Genomic DNA, 19,867 nt, shown 5'->3' on the forward strand with positions numbered 1-19,867 from the left:
TCGCCTTTTTTTTCATCCCTATGGAAACGCGAACTTCCGCACGTCTCTCTTGGGTCATTGACCCCCCCCCCCCCCCCTCACTTCACTAGGGCTCTTGCGTTTCTCCCAAAGGAGGGGGCTGAGGTCATAACAAGTTACTATTACAAGGGAGAATGTGCACAAAAGGCTGTAAAAACTGAGGGTGCTTAAGTCACCCAAACCAGACAAACTGCACTCTACGGTTCTGAAAGAGGTGTTCTGGATTGTGGAGACTTCAGTAATGATATTTCAAAAATCAATGGACTCTGGCATGGTGCCAGAGGACTGGAAAACTGAAAATGTCACTCCACTCTTTAAGAAAGGAGGAAGGCAGCAGAAAGGAAATTATAGACCAGTTAGCCTGACCTCAGTGGTTGGGAAGATGTTAGAATCAATTGTTAAGAATGAGGTGATGGAGTACTTGATGACACAGGACAAGATAGTACAAAGTCAGCATGGTTTCCTTCATGCAAATTCCTGCCTGATGAACCTGTTGGAATTCTTTGAGGAGATTACAAGTAGGAGAGAGAAAAGGGATGCAGTGGATTTGTATATTCGGATTTTTCGAAGGCCTTTAACAAAGTGCCACACATGAAGCTGCTTACCAAGTTAAGAGAGAATGGTATTGCAGGAAAGTCACTGGCATGGTTAGAGCATTGGCCGATTTGTAGGAGGTAGTGAGTGGGAATAAAAGGATCACATTCTGGTTGGCTGCCGGTGACTAGTGGTGTTCCGCATGGGTCGGTGTTGGGACCACTTTTTTAAGCTGCCTATCAATGATTTAGATGATGGAATAGATGGCTTTGTTGCCAAGTTTGCAGATGATACGAAGATTGGTGGAGGGGCAGGCAGTGTTGAGGAAGCAGGTAGGCTGCAGAAAGTCTTAGACAGATTAGGAGAATAGGCAACAAAGAGGCAAATGACAGATTCGGTGATTGGGCAAGAAAGTGGCAAATGAAATACAATGTTGAAAAATGCAAGGTCCTTCACTTTGGTAATAGAAATAAATGTGCAGGCTATTTTCTAAACGTGGAGAAAATTGGAAAATCTGAGACGCAAAGGGACTTGAGAGTCGTTGTGCAGAACACCCTAAAGGTTAACTTGCAAGTAGAGTCGGTGTTGAAGAAGGCAAATGCAATTAGCATTCATTTCAATAAGTCTGGAATATAAGGCTTTATGTGATGCTGAGACTTTAAAGGTAAGGCACTGGTGAGGCCTCACCTTGAGTACTTTGAACACTTCTTGGGCTCCTTATTTACGAAAAGATGTGCTGAAGAGTTCAGAGCAGGTTCTCGAGGATGATTCCGAGAATGAAAGGCTTATCATATAAGGAACTTTTGATGGCTCTGTGCCTGTAACCCATTGAACATTTGTGGCAACATAACGTTCATTTCTTGAGACTGCAGCACGTCTAGTGGACGATCACGGTACTGCAGAGTTTCAGCAATTGAGAGTAAAAAGCATTTTGAACCAGGAAGTGCCGGGAATTAACATGGCTTCGAAAGGACCGGACGAGGGTTTAACCGAGGAGGTTAACCGAGGAGGTTATTTGCCACGTCTGCCTGGATTTCTTCACCGATCCGGTTACACTGGAGTGTGGACACAACTTCTGCCGCTCCTGTATCACACGCTTTTGGGAAAGGGAGGAGAGAAACTCCTGTCCGGAATGTAGAGCGCAGTTTACAGACCGGACCCTCAGGTCCAGTCGACTCTTAGCAAGACTGGCTGAGAAGGCTCGAAAACTGCACCTGAAGCCGAGAGAGAATGAAAGTAAACTTCACTGCGAGGAGCATGACGAAGAAATGAAGCTGTTTTGTGAAACGGACAAGAAGCTGATCTGCGTGATTTGTGCAGTTTCGCAGGAACACAGAGAGCATCGCTTCCTGTCGATTAAAGAAGCTGTTGAACTCTGCAAGGTAAATATCAACCGATTTCAATCAGCTGTTTACCTTATTGTGTCTGCATTGTCTAATTCCTTTACTCTCTGGTTCTCAGGACCAGGTTAAATCTTCTATAGAAACCCTCACAAAAAAGAAATCAGACTTTCAGCAAATGGAGCAGCAACAGATACAGAAGATTTCCGGAGTTCGGGTGAGGCCTGCCTGTGCGCAATTTCTGATCTTATTGTTTAGTTTTCGTTTCCTCTGTGGATGGCAGCTCCGTATCGCAGCAGGTAGTGCTACTGTTTCACAGATTCAGTGACCTGGATTCGATCCTGATCTCTGGTGCTGCCTACGTGTAGTTGCCCCTTCTCCCTAATGACATAGACGGGTTTCATGCCAATCACAGACACTCCGGCTGAATGGGTAGGATGAAGAAGGATTTAGACAGTTTAGGAGAATGGGCAAGAAAGTGGCAAATGAAATACAATGTTGGAAAATGCATGGTCATGCACTTTGGCAGCAGAAATAAATGTGCGGACTACAGTATTTTCTAAACAGGGAGAAAATCCAAAAACCTAAGATGCAAATGGACTTGGGAGTCCTTGTGCAGAACACCTTGAAGATTAACTTGCAGATTGAACCAGTGGTGAGGAAGGCAAATGCAATGTTAGCATTCATTTCAAGAGGTAGAGAATTCAAGAGCAGGGATGTGATGCTGAGGCTTTATAAGGCACTGGTGAGTATTGTGATGAGTTTTGGGCTCTTCATCTTAGAAAAGATGTGCTGGCATTGGAGAGGGTCCAGAGGAGGTTCACAAGGATGATTCCAGGAATGAAATGGTTATCGCCTGATGGTTCTGGGTCTGTACTCACTGGAATTCAGAAGGATGAGGGGGGATCTCATTGAAACCTTCTGAATGTTGAAAGGCCTAGACAGAGTGTATGTGGAAAGGATATTTCCCATGGTGGGAGAGTCTAGGACAAGAGGGCACAGCCTCAGGATAGAGGGGTGTACTTTAAAAACAGAGATGCAGAGAAATTTCTTTAGCCAGAGGGTGGTGAATTTGTGGAATTTGTTGCCAGATGCAGCTGTGGAGGCCAGGTCGTTGGGTGTGTTTAGGGCAGAGATTGATAGGCTCTTGATTGGCCATGTTATCAAAAGTTATGGGGAGAAGGCCAGGAACTGGGGTTGAGGGGCTGATAGAAATCAAGGATCAGCCATGATTGAATTGTGGAGCAGACTTGATGGGCCAGATGACCTAATTCTGCTCCTATGTCTTATGGTCTTATAGAATTGCTAAAGCACGATGATGTGGGTGGTCTGGGAATTGACTGGGAGTTAATGGGTGTGTGATGGATTTCTTGGACTGAAGGACTGGGACTGGTAGGATTGCTCTGAAAATCGGCATAATTTTTAAGGACTAAATGAACAATTTCAGTGTCGTGGTGCAGTCACGTAATATCTTAACCATCATGGTCATTTGACAGGAACAGTCTCATCAACTTCAGTACCATGTCTCCGCCCAGTTTGCTGAACTGCACCAGATTCTCACTGAGAAAAAGCAGCACTTCCTCAGAGATCTCAGAGAAGAAGAGGAGAGGATTTTAAATCCTATGGAAAAAAATCTCCGAGCGATCCAAGAGAATTTAAATTGTATTCGGGAGGAAATTTCAAGGTTACAAGAACGGATGGATCTAACAGACAGTGTGAGGTTTCTCAAGGTGAGAGACAATATTATAAGCACAGGAGATTCTGCAGATGCTGGTGTTTGAGAAACACAACCAATGCTGGAGGAACTCAGCTGATCAAGCAGCGTCTGTGTGGTCGACATTCCAACAGGGAATCTTCATCAGGACAGGAAGGAGGCAGGGGCCAGAATAAGGTGGGGGAGGGAGAGAAGTACAAGCTGGCAGGTGACAGGTGAAACCAGGTGAGGAGAAAGATAGGTGGGTGGAAAGGGGGATGAATTAAGAAGCTGGAGACAACAGGTGGAAAGGCTATCTAATAGGAGTATGAAGGAAAGGAAGGATGAGGAGCACTAGAGGGAGGTGACGAAAAGAGAAGGGGTGAGAGGGGAAACAGAATAGGCAGTGGCAAAGGAGAGATGGGGAGGAGGAGAAACTGCCGAAAGTTAGAGTAATCTATGGTGCTGAGTTCCTCCAGCATTTTGTATATGTTGCTTCAGATTTCCAACATCTGCAGGATTTTTTGTGTAGACAGATGGATGTCATGCTATAAAGCTGGAGGCTGCCCAGAAAGAATATGAGGTGCTCTTCCTCCAACTTGAGTGTGGTCTCATTGTAGCAGTTGAGGAGGCCATTTACTGACATGTCACAATGGGAATGGGAAGTCCCATTGAAATACGAGGCCACCGGGATATTCTGGGTTTTTAGCAACAGATGGAATGAAGTGCTTGACAAAGCATTCTCCCAGTCTATTAGAAGCCACACCAGGAGCACTCAATACAGTCGATGACCCCGACAGACTAACAGGGGTAATGATGTGCTGGATATGGAGGCACGTGGGGTAGTAGGTAGAGACAAGGGGAACAGTGAACAGTGAACCATATTCCCTCGCGTGTTTCTCCAGCTTCCCCATTCAGTCTCTGCTGCCAGTTTCAACCACACCCATGGCAGTGAGTTTTGCATTCTCTTTCCTGAACTTACTGCATGATCTATTGAAGCCTGCCTTACATTTTGTCTTTGGCTGAAGGCATCCACATACATTCTTTATCTTCTCCCACCCTTTAATCCATGCATAATGTTAAATATCCGTCTGATCACCTCAATGTCGTACTCGGGTGAAAAAGTATCATCCCCTATGTTATAAATTTCTCAAGCTTTCTTTGTACTGTGTCTGGTGGCCCTACATCATTTCCACAATGACCTTTTTAAAATCTGTGTGCCAGCAGGAGTGAGTTCGGAAAAGGGAATATTCAGTGCCATGCAATAATTGGCACAAAATTCCTGTTGTAGGTCATCCAGTCTCCGTTAATTCAAATCTGCGTTTCATTTATTTTAGGAAGAAGATCATCAGAAGAGCAGGTAGGACATCTCTTGACAAAATTCATTCATAAAATAATTCAAAATTGGCTGATGCTCCATTTATAACAGCTGTTTAGCATTCGCAGTGTTGGCGATGAAGCCCAAATGTTGTCAGTGACAGATGGTACCCTGACAATGGAGAAATTCGATCACCTCTTCTCGCTAAAAACATTGTTGAAAGAAACTTATGTTGCCATTAAGCAAGGTAAAACTTGTACAGTTTCCTTTGCCCTTGCACCGTTAAATAGTAATTAGAAGAAAACAATGACTTGCAATAACATTTGGGGGTGTGGATTGACCTCCTTGGTCCAAGATTGGGTCTCAGGGGAAGCTACACAGACTAACCTATCGTACGCAAACACACACACACCCCTCCCCCAACCCTACAACCCTGAGTCTGTAACCATTCTACCCCACTTTCCTGCCATATTCAATGCATCCCCTCCCTCTGTGTCGCCAATCATTCCAGAAAATAAAACAGCGACAGGAGTAGGTCACCTGGACCATCACATCTGCTCCCTTTCAATATGGTCATGGCTTCTCTACCTCAGAAACCTCCTGTGCCACGTTACTCCTAATTCTCTAGCATTAAAGAAAATTAACTGTCTCCTTTCAATATCTCCAGTAACCGCTCACATCAGTTCCCTCCATCGTCAATTTGCCTCCCATTGCATGACCCCAATGGAAAAGTTCCAGATATTGCGCACAACCACTTTACCTCCACCCATCCTCCTCTCTTCTTCCTGCCGTTTCTGTCCGCACGCCTCTGTCCCCTCCCGGCAAACCCAGGAAAATCTTGTCTCCATCCCGGCGAAGATGCTCGCGAGAAGTTTCTTTTCCATTTATCCCGAGAATAGTGACTGCTGCCGTTCGATTGTGCCTGAGGCCGAGCGGTTTGAACCCCGGTCCCGAGGCTGCCCAATCCGCGGGGACTCTCTAATTCTCTGCTTCCCACCTCTCCCCCCAACTCAACAGTCTCTGTGACTTTGGATGTGGAAACAGCGGGCCCGGGACTTGAGGTATCGGCCAACCGGAAGAAAGTGAAATGGACTCGGTCCCCGCCACATCACTCTGACACCGAGAAGAGGTTTACAGTCGGGGCTTGTGTGCTGGGATCGGAGGGATTCACATCGGGGAGACATTACTGGGAGGTGGATGTGGTGGGGAATCGGCGCTGGAGGCTGGGAGTCGCCGCAGAGTCCGTGGAGAGGAAGAGAGGGATCAAACTGAAAACAGACAATGGATTCTGGATCATTTGGCGCCGGGATGATGAGCTCAATGTGAACACTTCCCCTCCAACTCGTCTCCCGGCCGATCGCAACCCCGGGAGGGTGGGTGTATATCTGAGTTATGAGACTGGGACAGTTTCATTTTACAACGCGGAGACCAAGACCCATCTCCACACCTTCACTGGGAATAAATTCACAGGGAAACTTTATCCCTTTTTTGGAACTGTGGATGAAAACAAGTGGGTCAGAATCTGCTCCGTTCCCCTGCGGATCTGTAAACGGGACAGGTCCAGGCATCCGCGTCAGATGCTGGGCTCAGGGGCTGTGGAAAATATCGGTGACAATAGATTGGCGCTGAAAGGGTCCCTTTTAATCCCCAAATTCCACACTGTGGTGATCCAATGAGCATGGAAGTAGAATTGGTGTCTAAATAAATGTGGGAAAAGTGGATTAAACAAGAATTACTGAAATAAATAAAAACTACCGATCCATGAAGTTTAATGTGTTAACTGCATTGTGAACATAACACCAATATTTTTTGTGAAATTATAAAGATTGAATCAATCACCCTTCACTTGAGCTCAGATCAGCAGCAATCGCGTTTCGCAGGTCCAGAGCTCCAGGCTCCCCAGGGTCCTGAGGTACAGAGAGAAGTGTGAATTTTGTAAATGGTGATGCACCAGCTGGCATAGGTGAGTCAAGGGTAGTTGTAAATGGGTGGGAGGGATCAAATTCTAAATCACCATAAGTGAAAGAAGACAAAATAAATGCTGAGGATGTGAGAATGGCTGGAATTCAAATAGTTTGAATTCACTGTTGAGTCCTGAGAACTAATGTGTGATATATATACATATACACACACACACATATATGGAGAGAGATGAGTGAGGGTCGGGAACTCACAGACTGAATGGCTGGGGAAGGCACAGACCCTGGGCACCCTTAAGCATCTCCCTGATGTACTCGACGAGCCGTGACCTGCAGAGTTACCAGGTATGGAGGGTGGTGACAAATGAACACACTGTGGAACCATTTGTGAATCAAGCAACATTTCTGGGGAAAGAAAAATCAGTGATGGTTGATCGGGGTGTTGTACATCTGATGTAATCGATAAATTCTCTGCACTGTCCCAAATAAAATCACAGTTCTGGCTGGCATAGTGTAACATCCGCGACTCCCAACTCCAACTCCAGCGACCTGCATTTGATCCTGACCCGAGGATCTGGAGACCTCACGTTCTCCCTGTGACCACGCGAATTCCACTCTGAGTACTCCGGTTTTCTGGCATATCCCAAAGACAAGCAGCTTGCTCAAAAGTACCCAACTATCAGACAGTGCGGGCGTGGCTGGAAGGGGTAATTGGGTGGGGGAGGGAAGCTGATAGCTGAGAGAGAGAGAATAGGGTAGACGGAAGTGAGTGGAGGTGTGGGACTGATAGAGTGAGGGAATGCAGTGACCTGATGGGCCAAATGGTTCTTCAAATGTAAGGAAAATAACGGTATTTCTCAGCTTTAACTACAGGACTTCAAATTCAATCGATTTCTTGCTTATATTCCATCCGAGTGCCGTCCAACTTGATGGCATGAATATCAATTTCTCAACCTTCCGGAAGTTGCACCCCCACCACCCCATTCCTGTTACCTTCTCTCACGTTATATCCTCACTTCCCCATCACCTCCCTCTGGTGCTCCTCCCCCTTCCATTTCTTCCATGGTCTTCTACCCTTTCCTATCAGATTTCCCCTCCTCCTGCCCCTTATCTCTTTCACCAATCAGCTTCCCAGCTCTTTACTTCACCCCTCTCCTGGATTCACCTATCACCTGCCACCCTCTACTTCTTCGACCCCTCCCCCCACCTTCCTCCTCTGACTCCCCATCGTTTTTTTCAGGGCCGATGAAGTGTCTCAGGCTGAAACATCAACTGTTACTCTTTTCCACAGATGCTGCCTGGCTGCCGAGTTCCTCCAATGTTTACAGCATCAGCGGTCTGTAATCGGGATTTGATTCCTGCTGCTTTCTGCCCGGAATTTGTACATTCTTCCTGTGACCGCATAGGTTTCTTCCCACATTCCGACGACATACGGAATCTGGAGCCTGGTTCATGCTAATTTCTGCTGATAGAATACCAGCCTCAATAAACAATATTGAACATTATTGATAGGATGTTGTTTTAGATGGATGACAACACAGACTCAGCAGCTGAAGTCGCATGTTTTGACCTTCACAAGGGCAGTCAGTGGGCAGTAAATGCTGGCCCTGCTGCCGATTTCCCCCTTTCCGTAAGCAAATATTTGAAGGGTCTCGGCCCGAAATGTAGACTGTCTACTCTTTACCATGGATGCCTGCTGAGTTCCTCCAGTGGTTTGTGTGTATTACTTTGATTTCCAGCATCTGCAGATTTTCTCATTTGAAATAGAGATACAACATTTTGTTTCTGTTCTTCCTGCATTACTGTTCCCACCAGCAAGTGGGGATCCTCGCCGTGAAACAGATATTTGGGCCTCTTGCCATCCCCATCATCTGGGTGATAACACATTGTAATGAACTGATCTTCCAAACATTCCTTGGTTGGACTGGCGGAGTCCTGAATTCAGGGCGTTAACAGCAGATGATTGAAGACGAGGGTCACGTGGAGTTATACCCCTTTCCCTCTCTCTTTCATTCTCCAGGTGATCCTCAAACTCTGTCTGGTTTGATCCTCAAACTCTCTCTGACGTACATAAATTGGTACGTCACCTGATCAAGGATTGAGTCAGCTACCCAGGTGGGAAGGAGAACTCTGCATTGATCACAGGAGCAAACAGAGTGCAGGAAAGGGTGGGGGGAAAATGTACTGGAGGAAACAGATCTGAGGCAGGGTGTACACCATAAGGGTCAGGGGAATCCCTGAAGGAGAGGACATGCATTTCTCTCATAACTGCAGGTGACTAGTAGCACTCCACAGGGATTCATAGTAGGACCATTTTCACATTATATGTCAATAGTTTGGATGATAGAATTAATAGCTTTTGGGCCAAGTTTACAGACAATACAAGGGCAGGTGGAAGGGCGGGGAGCAGGAAGTCTAGTTACACATATCGGGAGAATGGGAAAAGAAGTGGCAGATGGAACATAATGTAGGGAAGTGTATGGTCATGCACTTTGGAAAAAGGTGTAATGTGTACTTCACTTTTAATTTAAGTAAGGCTTACGCATATGACATGGGTGGTTTGATGATATATGCCATTCACATACTTCTACATAAAACACATAGTAAATAATTAAAGTAGCAAAGAATGTTTAATTAAACAATATATTTACAAATTTACTCAAATATTACAAGAATATTAAATACACAACTCTCCTCCCTTCTTAGCTATAAACTTCCAACTCAATATAGAATGCATCTCATATACTATACAGACATTAACAGAGGAGTAAATTTAAAATTGTCCCATTTTAAAGACTTAATCGCTCAGAAAGATTACCCTTGTGGGACAGCATCTTTCCTGCCCAGGGAGGTTCCTCTACGGTGAAACAATCTCAGATTCCAGGGCCTCCTTCATGGTGTTTGAGGGGTTAACTCGGGCTCTACAGGAAATGACTCTTACAGCTCTGAATAGCTTTCTGTTGAATGCAATGGCATCCCGACCAGTGCACGGCAAGCTGCTCAATCTGTTGATCTATCCCCGGCCATCAGACAAAGCTCTGAGCAAACGTTTTCATTCTGACCACACCTAGAAGTCTGGCATGTAGCTCCTTGAACACTTCAGCTCTCAGCTTGGATGGTACAACATTCTCAAACCCACATAAGGCAAACCACGTCAAGGCAAGTTGATCACAGTGCTGGTGAAGGTTGGGGAACTGGAGTTTCTGTTGTCCATTCCAACCATTCTGGGTGGCCATGTAGATCTGAGACAGTTTTTCTGGTTTTCTTTGGAAGATCCCTGTTGTGATAGGGAGACTTTTAGTTTTCATTAGAGAGAAGACATCAAGAAGAGTGATGTGTTCTCCTTATTTGTTTTTGTTTGTAATTTTTCAGATATTTCTTTTTCTGAGGCTAAATTGAACAATCCGTCAGCATTTCCATGATTAGTTCTCTTCTGAAACCCTTCTGTGGATTGAAAATGGAAAATAATCAGTAATGAGGGTAAACTCTCGCATACATAGAACATTACAGCACTGAAACAGCCCTTCTTGGCTGTGCCATGCCATTTTTTCATGCCTAGTCCCTCTGACCTGCACCTGGGCCATTACCTCCAAAACCCTCTCATCCATATACCTGTCCAAGCTTTTTCTTAAATGTCAACAGTGAGCCCACATTTACCACTTCATCTGGCAGTTCATTCCACACTCCCACCATTCTCTGCATGAAGAAGCTCTCCCTCATATTCCCTTTAAACTTTTCCCCCTTCCCCCTTAACCCATGACCTCTGTTTTTTTTCTCCCCTGGTCTCAGTGGAAAAAGCCTGCTTGCATTCATGCTATCTATACCCATCATAATTTTATAGACCTCTATCAGATCACCCCTCATTCTCCTACACTCCAGGGAATAAAGTCCTAACCTATTCAACCTTTCTCTGTAACTCAGTTTCTCAAGTCCCGGCAACATCCTTGTAAACTTTCTTTGCTCTCTTTCAACCTTATTAATATCCTTCCTGTAATTCAGTGACCAAAACTGCACACAATGCTCCAAATTCGGTCTCACCAATGTCTTATACAACCTCACCATTACATTCCAACTCTTATACTCAATACTTTGATTTATTAAAGCCAATGTACCAAAAGCTCTCTTTACAACCCTATCCACTTGTGACACCACTTTTAGGGAAATATGTATCTGTACTCCCAGATCCCTCTGTTCTACTGCACTCCTCAGTGTCTTACCATTTACCTTGTATGTTCTACCTTGGTTTGACCTTCCAAAGCGCAATACCCCACACTTGTCCACATTAAACTCCATCTGCCATTTTTCTGCCCATTCCTCCAACTGGTCCAAATCCCTCTGCAAGCTTTGAAAACCTTCCTCACTGTCCACTACACCTCCAATCTTTGTATCATCAGCAAATTTGCTGATCCAATTTGCCACATTATCATCCAGATCATTGATATAGATGACAAATAACAATGGACCCAGCACTGATCCCTGTGGCTCACCACTAGTCACAGGCCTCCACTCAGAGTAGCAATCCTCCACTACCATTTTCTGGCTTCTTCCATTGAGCCAATGTCTAATCCAATTTACTACCTCTCCATGTATACCTAGCGACTGAATCTTCCTAACTAACTTCCCATGCGGGACCTTGTCAAAGGCCTTACTGAAGTCCATGTATACAACATCCACTGCCTTCCCTTCATCCACTTTCCTGGTAACTTCCTCGAAAAACTCTAATAGATTGGTTAAACATGACCTACCACACACAAAGCCATGCTGACTGTTTCTAATAAGTCCCTGTCTATCTAAATACTTGTAGATCTTATCTCTTAGTATTCCTTCCAATAATTTACCTACTACCGATGTCAAACTTACCAGCCTATAATTTCCTGGCTTTCTTTTTGAGCCTTTTTTAAACAACGGAACTACATGATGTTTAGTAACATATATATTACTAAATAAATGATGTTAGTAGTTCATGCAAATCCATAAATAGTAAGGTTGTGTGTGCTGGTAACAATCTTCTGAGGTGTGTATATTTCAATGCGAGCAGTATTGTGGGAAAGGCAGATGAGCTGAGGGCTTGGAGTGACACATGGAATTATGACATCATAGACATTACTGAAACTTGGCTACAGGAGGGGCAGGACTGGCAGCTCAATGTTTCAGGGTTCTGATGTTTCAGACGTGATAGAGGCAGAGGGATGAAGGGTTGGGGGGGGAGTTGTCTTTGCTAGTCAGGGAAAATATAACAGCAGTGCTTCGGTGGGAAAGGTTAGAGGGCTTGTCTATTGAGGCCATATGGGTGGAGCTGAGAAACAGGAAAGGTATGACCACATTAATAGGCCTGTATTATAGACCACCCAATAGTCAGTGAGAATTGGAAGAGCAAAGCTGCAGAGAGATAACAGACAACTGCAGGAGACAGAAAGTTGTGATTGTAGGGGATTTTTAATTTTCCACACATTGATTGGGACTCCCATACTGTTAAAGGTCTAGATGGGTTAGAGTTTGTGAAATGCGTTCAGGAAAGTTTTCTAAATCAATATATAGATGTCCCAACTAGGGAGGATGCCATATTAGATCTCCTATTAGGAAATGAGTTTGGGCAGGTGACGGAAGTGTGTGTAGGTGAACACTTTGGTTACAGTGATCACAACATCATTAGTTTCAACTTGATCATGGATAAAGATAGATCTGATTCAGTTCTAAACTGGAAAAAGGCCAAATTTGAAGAAACGAGAAAGGATCTAAAAAGCGTAGATTGGGACAGGTTGTTCTCTGGCAAGGATGTGATTGGTAAGTGGGAGGCCTTCAACGAAGAAATTTTGAGAGTGCAGAGTTTGTATGTTCCTGTCAAGGTTAAAGGCAAAATGAATAAGAATAAGGAACCTTTGAGTCGTTGGGAGTGGGTTTCCCCGTTGTTAGCTAAAAGCCGTTTTTCCATGGTAAAGGGCACCGGTTCCAGGGCAACTGGAACCGAACGCACATGGCCTCCCCACTGGCTTCCACTATTACGGGATCGCTAGCGTTTCTTCTGGTGCGTCTGAAGGGGCTGTTCCCACAGACCCTCTTTTATCCTGACTCACAGGGTCTCAGATGTCAATCAGCTTGGGGGTGATGCAATCCCTCCCTCAACCAGCCCACTTTGCCTGAGGGCTTCCACGTAGCACAGTATTGTAATACACAAGTCCGTCTCCGAGAGACAATGGCCGTTTCCCGTAGCTTTATATCGCCGGGGGGTCAAGACATTCCGCACGTCTCTCTCTCATTTCCTGGGTCTCCTGACCCAAATCAATAGTGATCTTGTGATTCTCACAAAGGAGGGGGCTACCCCGCACCCTTCGGCCCCTCAGAGCTGTGGTACATTCATAACACTAGCTAGTGGGACCACTGGCATTCGCCACATGCTCCACTCAAATTTAGGAAGAATTTCATGCTATCTACTGAAGGTCACTGGATACTTTATCATGGATGGTATAAAGAACTGGTCAGGCTTTGTAAAACATGCACGTTGGTGTGGCATTTTTATTTAACACTATTTTACCCTTGATATGTTTGATTTTTCCAATGCCATCCTTGAAGACTATTGTGGCATCATTCAGTATCTTTCTCAATTCACTTTCATTTGACTCTTGCAGGGGAAGTGGCATGAAGATGTGGTTGGATCTCCAATCAAGTTGTAATTGTCTCAGTCACTCATAACTACACAATGCTGGCCCTCCTGTTTATGTCACATACAGCTGTTCATTGTTGTATTTCACTGTCACAAATGTTATTCCCTGGCCGAGCCAGTGTCCAATTCCATTTTAATTAATTTGCCATTCACTTCAGGTGTAAGCCTGAAGCCTGAAGCCTGAAGGTGTAAGCCATATTGTCTCTTTGAGTGACAGTTCTATGTCACTCTCATCATTATCATATTTTTCATCAACAGTATGCAGGTTAGTGCTTATTTTGAAATTCCAACTTGAATTTTTATCTTTTTCTCTTCTCTGTGCAGTCCATTTATTTTAGTCTGCCTGACGCGCTTTTTGTACATGCCCTACTTGTTGCATTTTCTGAAAGTTTTTGCTTTAAACCAGGTTGGCCTTGTGTACGTGAGCCCCTGCCAGACTGATACCACAATATGTTTGAACAGACAGGTTTCCATTTAGATGTTGCACTTTTGTTCATGCTCAGTTTCATTCCTGACTGCAATTCAATTGTACGTCTGCTGCATCCATTGATACAGCAATTTCAACTGTTCTTTTCAATGAATTGTGCTTCAGTTAGGAGCTGTTCTTGAATGCTCTCCTGTTAGATTCCACAAGCTGAATGATCTACCAATGTACCATTAAGCCCAGTAATGAACTGACAATGGTCAGACAATTCAGCCACGTCACTTGATTCTACTATATGAAACCAAAAACGATCTGCAATCAACAATGGTTTTGGTTCTAAGTAACTGTATTACTTTCACATAATCAGCAAAGCTAATTTTGGATGGGTTGCTTGGTGCATTTAAATTCAAAGCAAACTATGCTCTTCCACCAATTGCACTCAGCAAAACTGGAACTCATTTCTCACTGGCTATTTCATTTGCTGCAAAATGCTGTTCAATTCACTCAGTATACAGCACAAAATCTAGTTATTGGTTCTGCAATTGAATGTATCTATCTTTCCAATGCAGCCAGCTGTTTCTGCTTTTTTAAAATTATTATTATCACCTAGTGCTCACTGATTTTCAGCCCATGAATTTGGTCTGTGTTCTATCTCTTTATTTAACTCAACCATCTTTTTCTTCCCCTTGCAAAGAAACAAAAGTGTCGTGCTCTTTAGCAATTTGAACATCTTGCTGCAGTTGTCTTCTATGCTCTTATTTAGTCTTTCATTGATCCTGTTATAGTTACTATTCCATAGAGTTACTGAGCATACCCACATGAAAAACTCTCATCGAGTTTAAGGTGGTGATATATGTACTCTGAGAATAAAATTTGCTTTGCCTTATTATGTTAAGTGACGTGTGTTGTGGTGGTGTGATGGTGTATTCTTGGCCTAAGGTAGAAGGAGTCAATTTTAGAAAACCTAGCATATTTATTTTTCAACATAGTCCCCGCCTGCACTTACACACTTAGTCCAGAGGTTGTGGAGCATACGGATCACTTCTTTGCAGAAGTCAGTGTCTTGGACCTCAAGAAAGTGGTCCACAGAAAGGGTGATTGATCAGTTGATTGATTGTGGCCTACAGTAGAAGGAGATGAGTTATTAACTTCAAACTTTCTGCATAATCACTCAAAGAGTTGAACTGCACGTGCATGTAATGAGAGCTGTACAACTCCTGCCCCAGATTTATCTTGACCTACTTCTTCCAGTCAGCACCACCCCCCAACATGCATTAGTGAGAGCAAACTTTAGAGCCCTGAGGAGCTGGGGAGCCCAGGACCCACGACTGCTGCAGAATCAGCAGAATTTCTGTTCCATTTGTGGATGCTGCAAATGCTTTAAAAATGATGGATTGATAACTCTCATGTTTATTTCACTTTCCTCATGTTTATATTTAGACTGACTTAGTCCTGACACCAATCCGGAAACTGACCTGTTTACAGACCTGGAGCAGAACCAGTGAAGATTTTCAGTCACTGGTTTTCATCCCAAGTGGCGAAGAAAAGATAAAATTTCTCAGTGAATTTAATCCCAATGAAGGTGTGAAACTATTCTGGACTCGTAACTAAGATAAATCCCCACCCTTCCCGGGATGGGATCAGCAGGGCGCTGGGATTTAGGGGAGGTGTTCATATGAAGCACTGTAGCAGTTCAGCGGACAGTCCAAAATCCACTTTCCAATATTAGTTTGATCCTTCATGCAACATGCAGACTCCAGCACAAATTCCTTGCCACCTCCGCCTTCCACTCACTAATGTCTCCCCGATGTGAATCACTCTGATCCCAAACCACAAACCCGGAATCTGAACCTCTTCCTGGTTGTAAGAGAGATCCTGCTGATTCCTGGTGTTCCTCACACTCTTTCAATCCTCAAACACCTCGAGCCACAGAGTTGCTGTCTCTACATCTGTGGGGGTGGGGAAGCAGAGAATTAGAGAGCTCCTGATGATTGGTGGGGGGGCAGAGTCAAGGAGACATTTTCCTGTGCTGCCTCCTTACCACCTCATTCCCTTCATATCCAGAATTTTGACCAGCTTAATTTGAAATAGACAGCCATGGCCACAATCCATCAGTGCAGAAACCTCCATACATCCACCAATCTCTGAAGTTTGAATTTATAGTCGCTGGACAGAGGAAGTCGTGATGGGACTGGACAAAGGATTGGCTGAATAGCAGGAGGCAAAGCGTGGGCATAAAGGTTTTTCTGGTTTGCTGCCAGTGGATTGTGTTGGGAATACTTCTTTTCACATTATATATGAATGGCTTGGGTGTTGGAATTGATGGCTTTGTGGCCAGGTTTGCGGTCGATACAGATGTAGTTGGAGGGGCAAGTATTGTTGAAAAAGCGGAGAGTCTGAGAAGGACTTTGACAGATTGGGAGACCAAGCAAATACGTGTCAGATGGAACACAGTGTAGGGAAGTATGGTCATTCACTTTAACAGAACGAATAAAGGCATAGTCTATTTTCTAAACAGGGAGAAAATTCTAAATTCAGAGGTGCAAATGGACTTGGGAGTCCTTGTGTGGGATTTCCTAAAGGTTAACATGGAGGTTGAAATGATGGTAAGGTAGGCAAATGCAATGTTAGCAATCATTTCAAGAGGACTAGATTATAATGGCGAGACAGTAATGCTGAGGCTTTTTAATGGGGTTGGTCAGACTGCACTTGAAGTATTCTGAACAGTTTTGGGCCCCTTATCCAAGAAAAGTTGTGCAGGCATTGGAAAAGGTCTAGAGGAGATTCACAAGAATTGTTCCAGGAATGAAAAGGTTAGGATATGAGGAGCATTTATGGCTCTGGGTCTGCATTTACTATAGTTGAGAAGCCAGGGGAGGTGGGTGCAGTGGGGGGGGGGGGGGGATCTCATTGAAACATGTCGAGTACTGGAATGTCTAGACAGTGAATGTAGGGAGAATGTTTCCTATAGTGGGGGAGTCCAGGACCAGAGGACACAGCCTCAGATCAGAGATGAGGAGGACTTTCTTTAGGCAGTGAATCCATGCAAGTCACTGCCAGAGACAGCGATGTGGAGGCCAAGCCAGTGAATATACTTAAAGCAGAATTTGATAGTTTCTTGATGAGTCAGAGTGTCAATGGTTACAGGAAAAAGGCAAGGAAATAAGGTTGAGAGGGATATTAAATCAGTCATGATGGAATGCTGGATATGGACTGAAGGGAATGGTATTGAAATACTGGACGTATCTGAAGGAGGACAATAATTTTCTGTAGTATGACAGAATCGGGTGCCCTGTGGACTTGGCTCCTAGAAAAATAAGCATCTTTACCTCACAAACAACTCACTGTGATGCTGTATTTTATTGTCCACCTACACTGCACATTCTCTGCATCTGTTGCACATTATTCTACATTCTGTTATTGTTTTACCTTGTACTGTCTCACTGCACAGTGCAATGAACTGATTTTCATTAACAGTGTACAAGACAAGCTTTGAAGTGTACCGCAATACCTGTGACAATGATAAAACTATCAATCAAACAAACAGTGAAGACAATGACTTGGTAAATTACTCAATGCACGGACTCTGAACATGAGGACATAAGAAATAGAAACAGGATCCAACTCTTTGTGACCCGCGGTCCACCAACCATACCCAAACCTTTTATTGAGGTGTATGGCCACAGGGCTATACTGAGTTATCTATCTATTTTCTTTCCCTATCCTTACAGTCCATCCAGCAGCCTGCCTCCTGCAAATTAGATGTGACTACCTCCATGTAGCTCCTATCAATCATCTTGTCATTCTTTTATATGTATTAAGGTTCATCTAGCCAGAGGTCTAGCTCCTTAACACAGTCTAAAAACAGACAACTTCCCCACATCAGGTCTGGAGTCAGGCAGGGCTGCCCTCTCTCCCCTGTCTTGTTCGTGTGCTGCATAGAACCCTTTGCCAAGGCCATCAGGAGGGATGAGGGCATAAGAGGGGTGACGCTGCCAGGCAGTGGAGGGACACAAATCAAAACCTCCCTGTACTTGGACGACGTCACCGTCTTCTGCTCCGATCCGAGGTCAGTTCGCAGGCTGATCAGCATCTGCGAACAGCTCGAGCAGGCGTCGGGGGCCGGGGTCAACCGCACGAAGAGTGAAGCCATGCTCTTCGGCAACTGGCCCGACCGATCCAGCGTCCCCTTCACCATCAGGGCTGATCACCTGAAGGTGTTGGAGATCTGGTTCGGAGGGGCCGAGGCGTGCAACAAGAACTGGCAGGAGCGGACTGCCAAGGTGAAACAGAAACTGGGACTGTGGGGAGGATGCTCCCTATCGATAGCGGGCAAGAACCTGGTCATCAGGTGTGAGGTGCTCTCAGGGCTGCTGTACTTGGCGCAGGTGTGGCCAGTCCCCCGCTCCTTCAGCTCGGAGATCACCCGAGCCGTCTTCAGATTTGTCTGGGGATCCAAGATGGAGCGGGTCAGACGGACCACCATGCACAAGTCCCTGGACAACGGGGGCAAAAACGTCCCGAATGTCGCCCTCACCCTGATGGCCAGCTTCGTGTGAGGCTGCATCAGATTGTGTGGATCCCAGGTACGTGGGCACCAAGTACCACTACGTGCCCAGGTTCTACCTGTCGCCCTGGCTACGAAGGATGGGTCTGGCTCCTTTCCCGCGCAACACCCCTGTCAGCGGGTCGTTGCCGCCATACCTGTCCTTCGTAGAGAAGTTCTTTCAGGTCAACGCCTTTGACCACAGGGCCATCAGGCAGTGGTCAGCACGTAAGGTCCTGCAGGCACTGCAGGAGAAGGACGTGATGGACACAGTGGGGTGGTTCCCTGAGCAGACTGTCCAGTTCATCTGGCAAAATGCCTCATCGCCAGACCTCACCAACAGGCACCAAGACCTCGCCTGGCTGGCGGTGAGAGGGGCCCTCCCAGTCCAATCCCTCCTGTACGCCCGGAACGTCGTCTCCACATCCCTCTGCCCACGGGAGGACTGCAGTGAGGAGTCGTCGGTAACCCACCTCTTTGCACACTGTGGGTTCGCGGAGAAGGTGTGGAGGAGGATAGAAGGGACAGTGTCGAGGTTCATCCCCAGCAGTTGCGTAACAGAGGACTCTCTGATCTACGGGCTGTTCCCGGGGACGCACACCGAGACCAACATCCGGTGCTGCTGGCAGATCATCAACTCGGTGAAAGACGCTCTTTGGTCGGCCCGAAACTTGATGGTCTACCAGCACACGGAGATGTCCGTGGGGGAATGCTGCTGACTGGCACATTCTCAGCTGCAGGAGTACGTGCTGAGGGACGCACTCAAACTCGGTGCAGCCACCGAAAGGGCCCGGTGGGGAAGGACCACAGTCTAGGGTTCTTCTCCTGTGGGAGTTGAGGGGTAGGGGGACGGGGTGTTTACCCCTGAACAAGTGTATGTAAATATGAAGTAACAAAGTGCCACCTGGGTGGCAAAAGTGTGGGAATGTAAAGACTGTAATGGAAACATTTGTAAAGGACTGAGAGTCATTGAATGGTTTATTGTATATAATTTTATTTTTGAATAAAGTATATTTTGTTTAATTAAAAAATTAAGAAACATAGAAATGTAGAAAAACCTACAGCCCACAAAGTTGAGCCGAACATGTCCCTACCTTAGAAACTACAAGACTTGCCCATAGCCCTCTGTTTTTCTAAGCTCCATGTATCTATCTAAAGTCTCTTAAAAGACCCTATCGTATCTGCCTCCACCACCGTTGCCAGCAGCCCATTCCTTTTCTTTTCAAATCTTTTTATTATTATTATTATTCAAAAATAGCACAAGTACGTCAAAGTAACAACACTTACAATGCCTCAAAAAAGAAAAAATTATCTTAAGGATTGAAATTTTTTTTGAATAAAAAAAACTCATACTAAGCAAGAGAAGAAAAAAAAAAGAAACCCATTGGAGGTACAACCCCGGAGCCATGCGTCA

General features: G+C 45.1%; 2 protein-coding genes across 4 annotated transcripts in view; both read left to right on the plus strand.

Annotated features, from left to right (window-relative positions):
• The window catches only part of LOC140722228 (E3 ubiquitin-protein ligase TRIM39-like), a 32,152-nt gene extending 25,487 nt beyond the window's left edge, over positions 1-6,665 (plus strand). Inside the window, exons 4-9 of the mRNA XM_073037019.1 lie at positions 1,541-1,934; positions 2,014-2,109; positions 3,389-3,622; positions 4,923-4,945; positions 5,032-5,150; positions 5,921-6,665. Of these exons, the coding sequence (XP_072893120.1) occupies positions 1,541-1,934; positions 2,014-2,109; positions 3,389-3,622; positions 4,923-4,945; positions 5,032-5,150; positions 5,921-6,579 (1,525 nt within the window). The 3' untranslated portion in view covers positions 6,580-6,665. The remainder of the gene's footprint in view (positions 1-1,540; positions 1,935-2,013; positions 2,110-3,388; positions 3,623-4,922; positions 4,946-5,031; positions 5,151-5,920) is intronic.
• The window catches only part of LOC140720368 (butyrophilin subfamily 3 member A3-like), a 665,711-nt gene that overhangs the window by 198,299 nt on the left and 447,545 nt on the right, over positions 1-19,867 (plus strand). The window lies entirely within an intron of this gene.

The sequence above is a fragment of the Hemitrygon akajei genome, chromosome 2, assembly GCF_048418815.1.
Source record: "Hemitrygon akajei chromosome 2, sHemAka1.3, whole genome shotgun sequence".
NCBI classification, from domain to species: Eukaryota; Metazoa; Chordata; class Chondrichthyes; order Myliobatiformes; family Dasyatidae; genus Hemitrygon; species Hemitrygon akajei.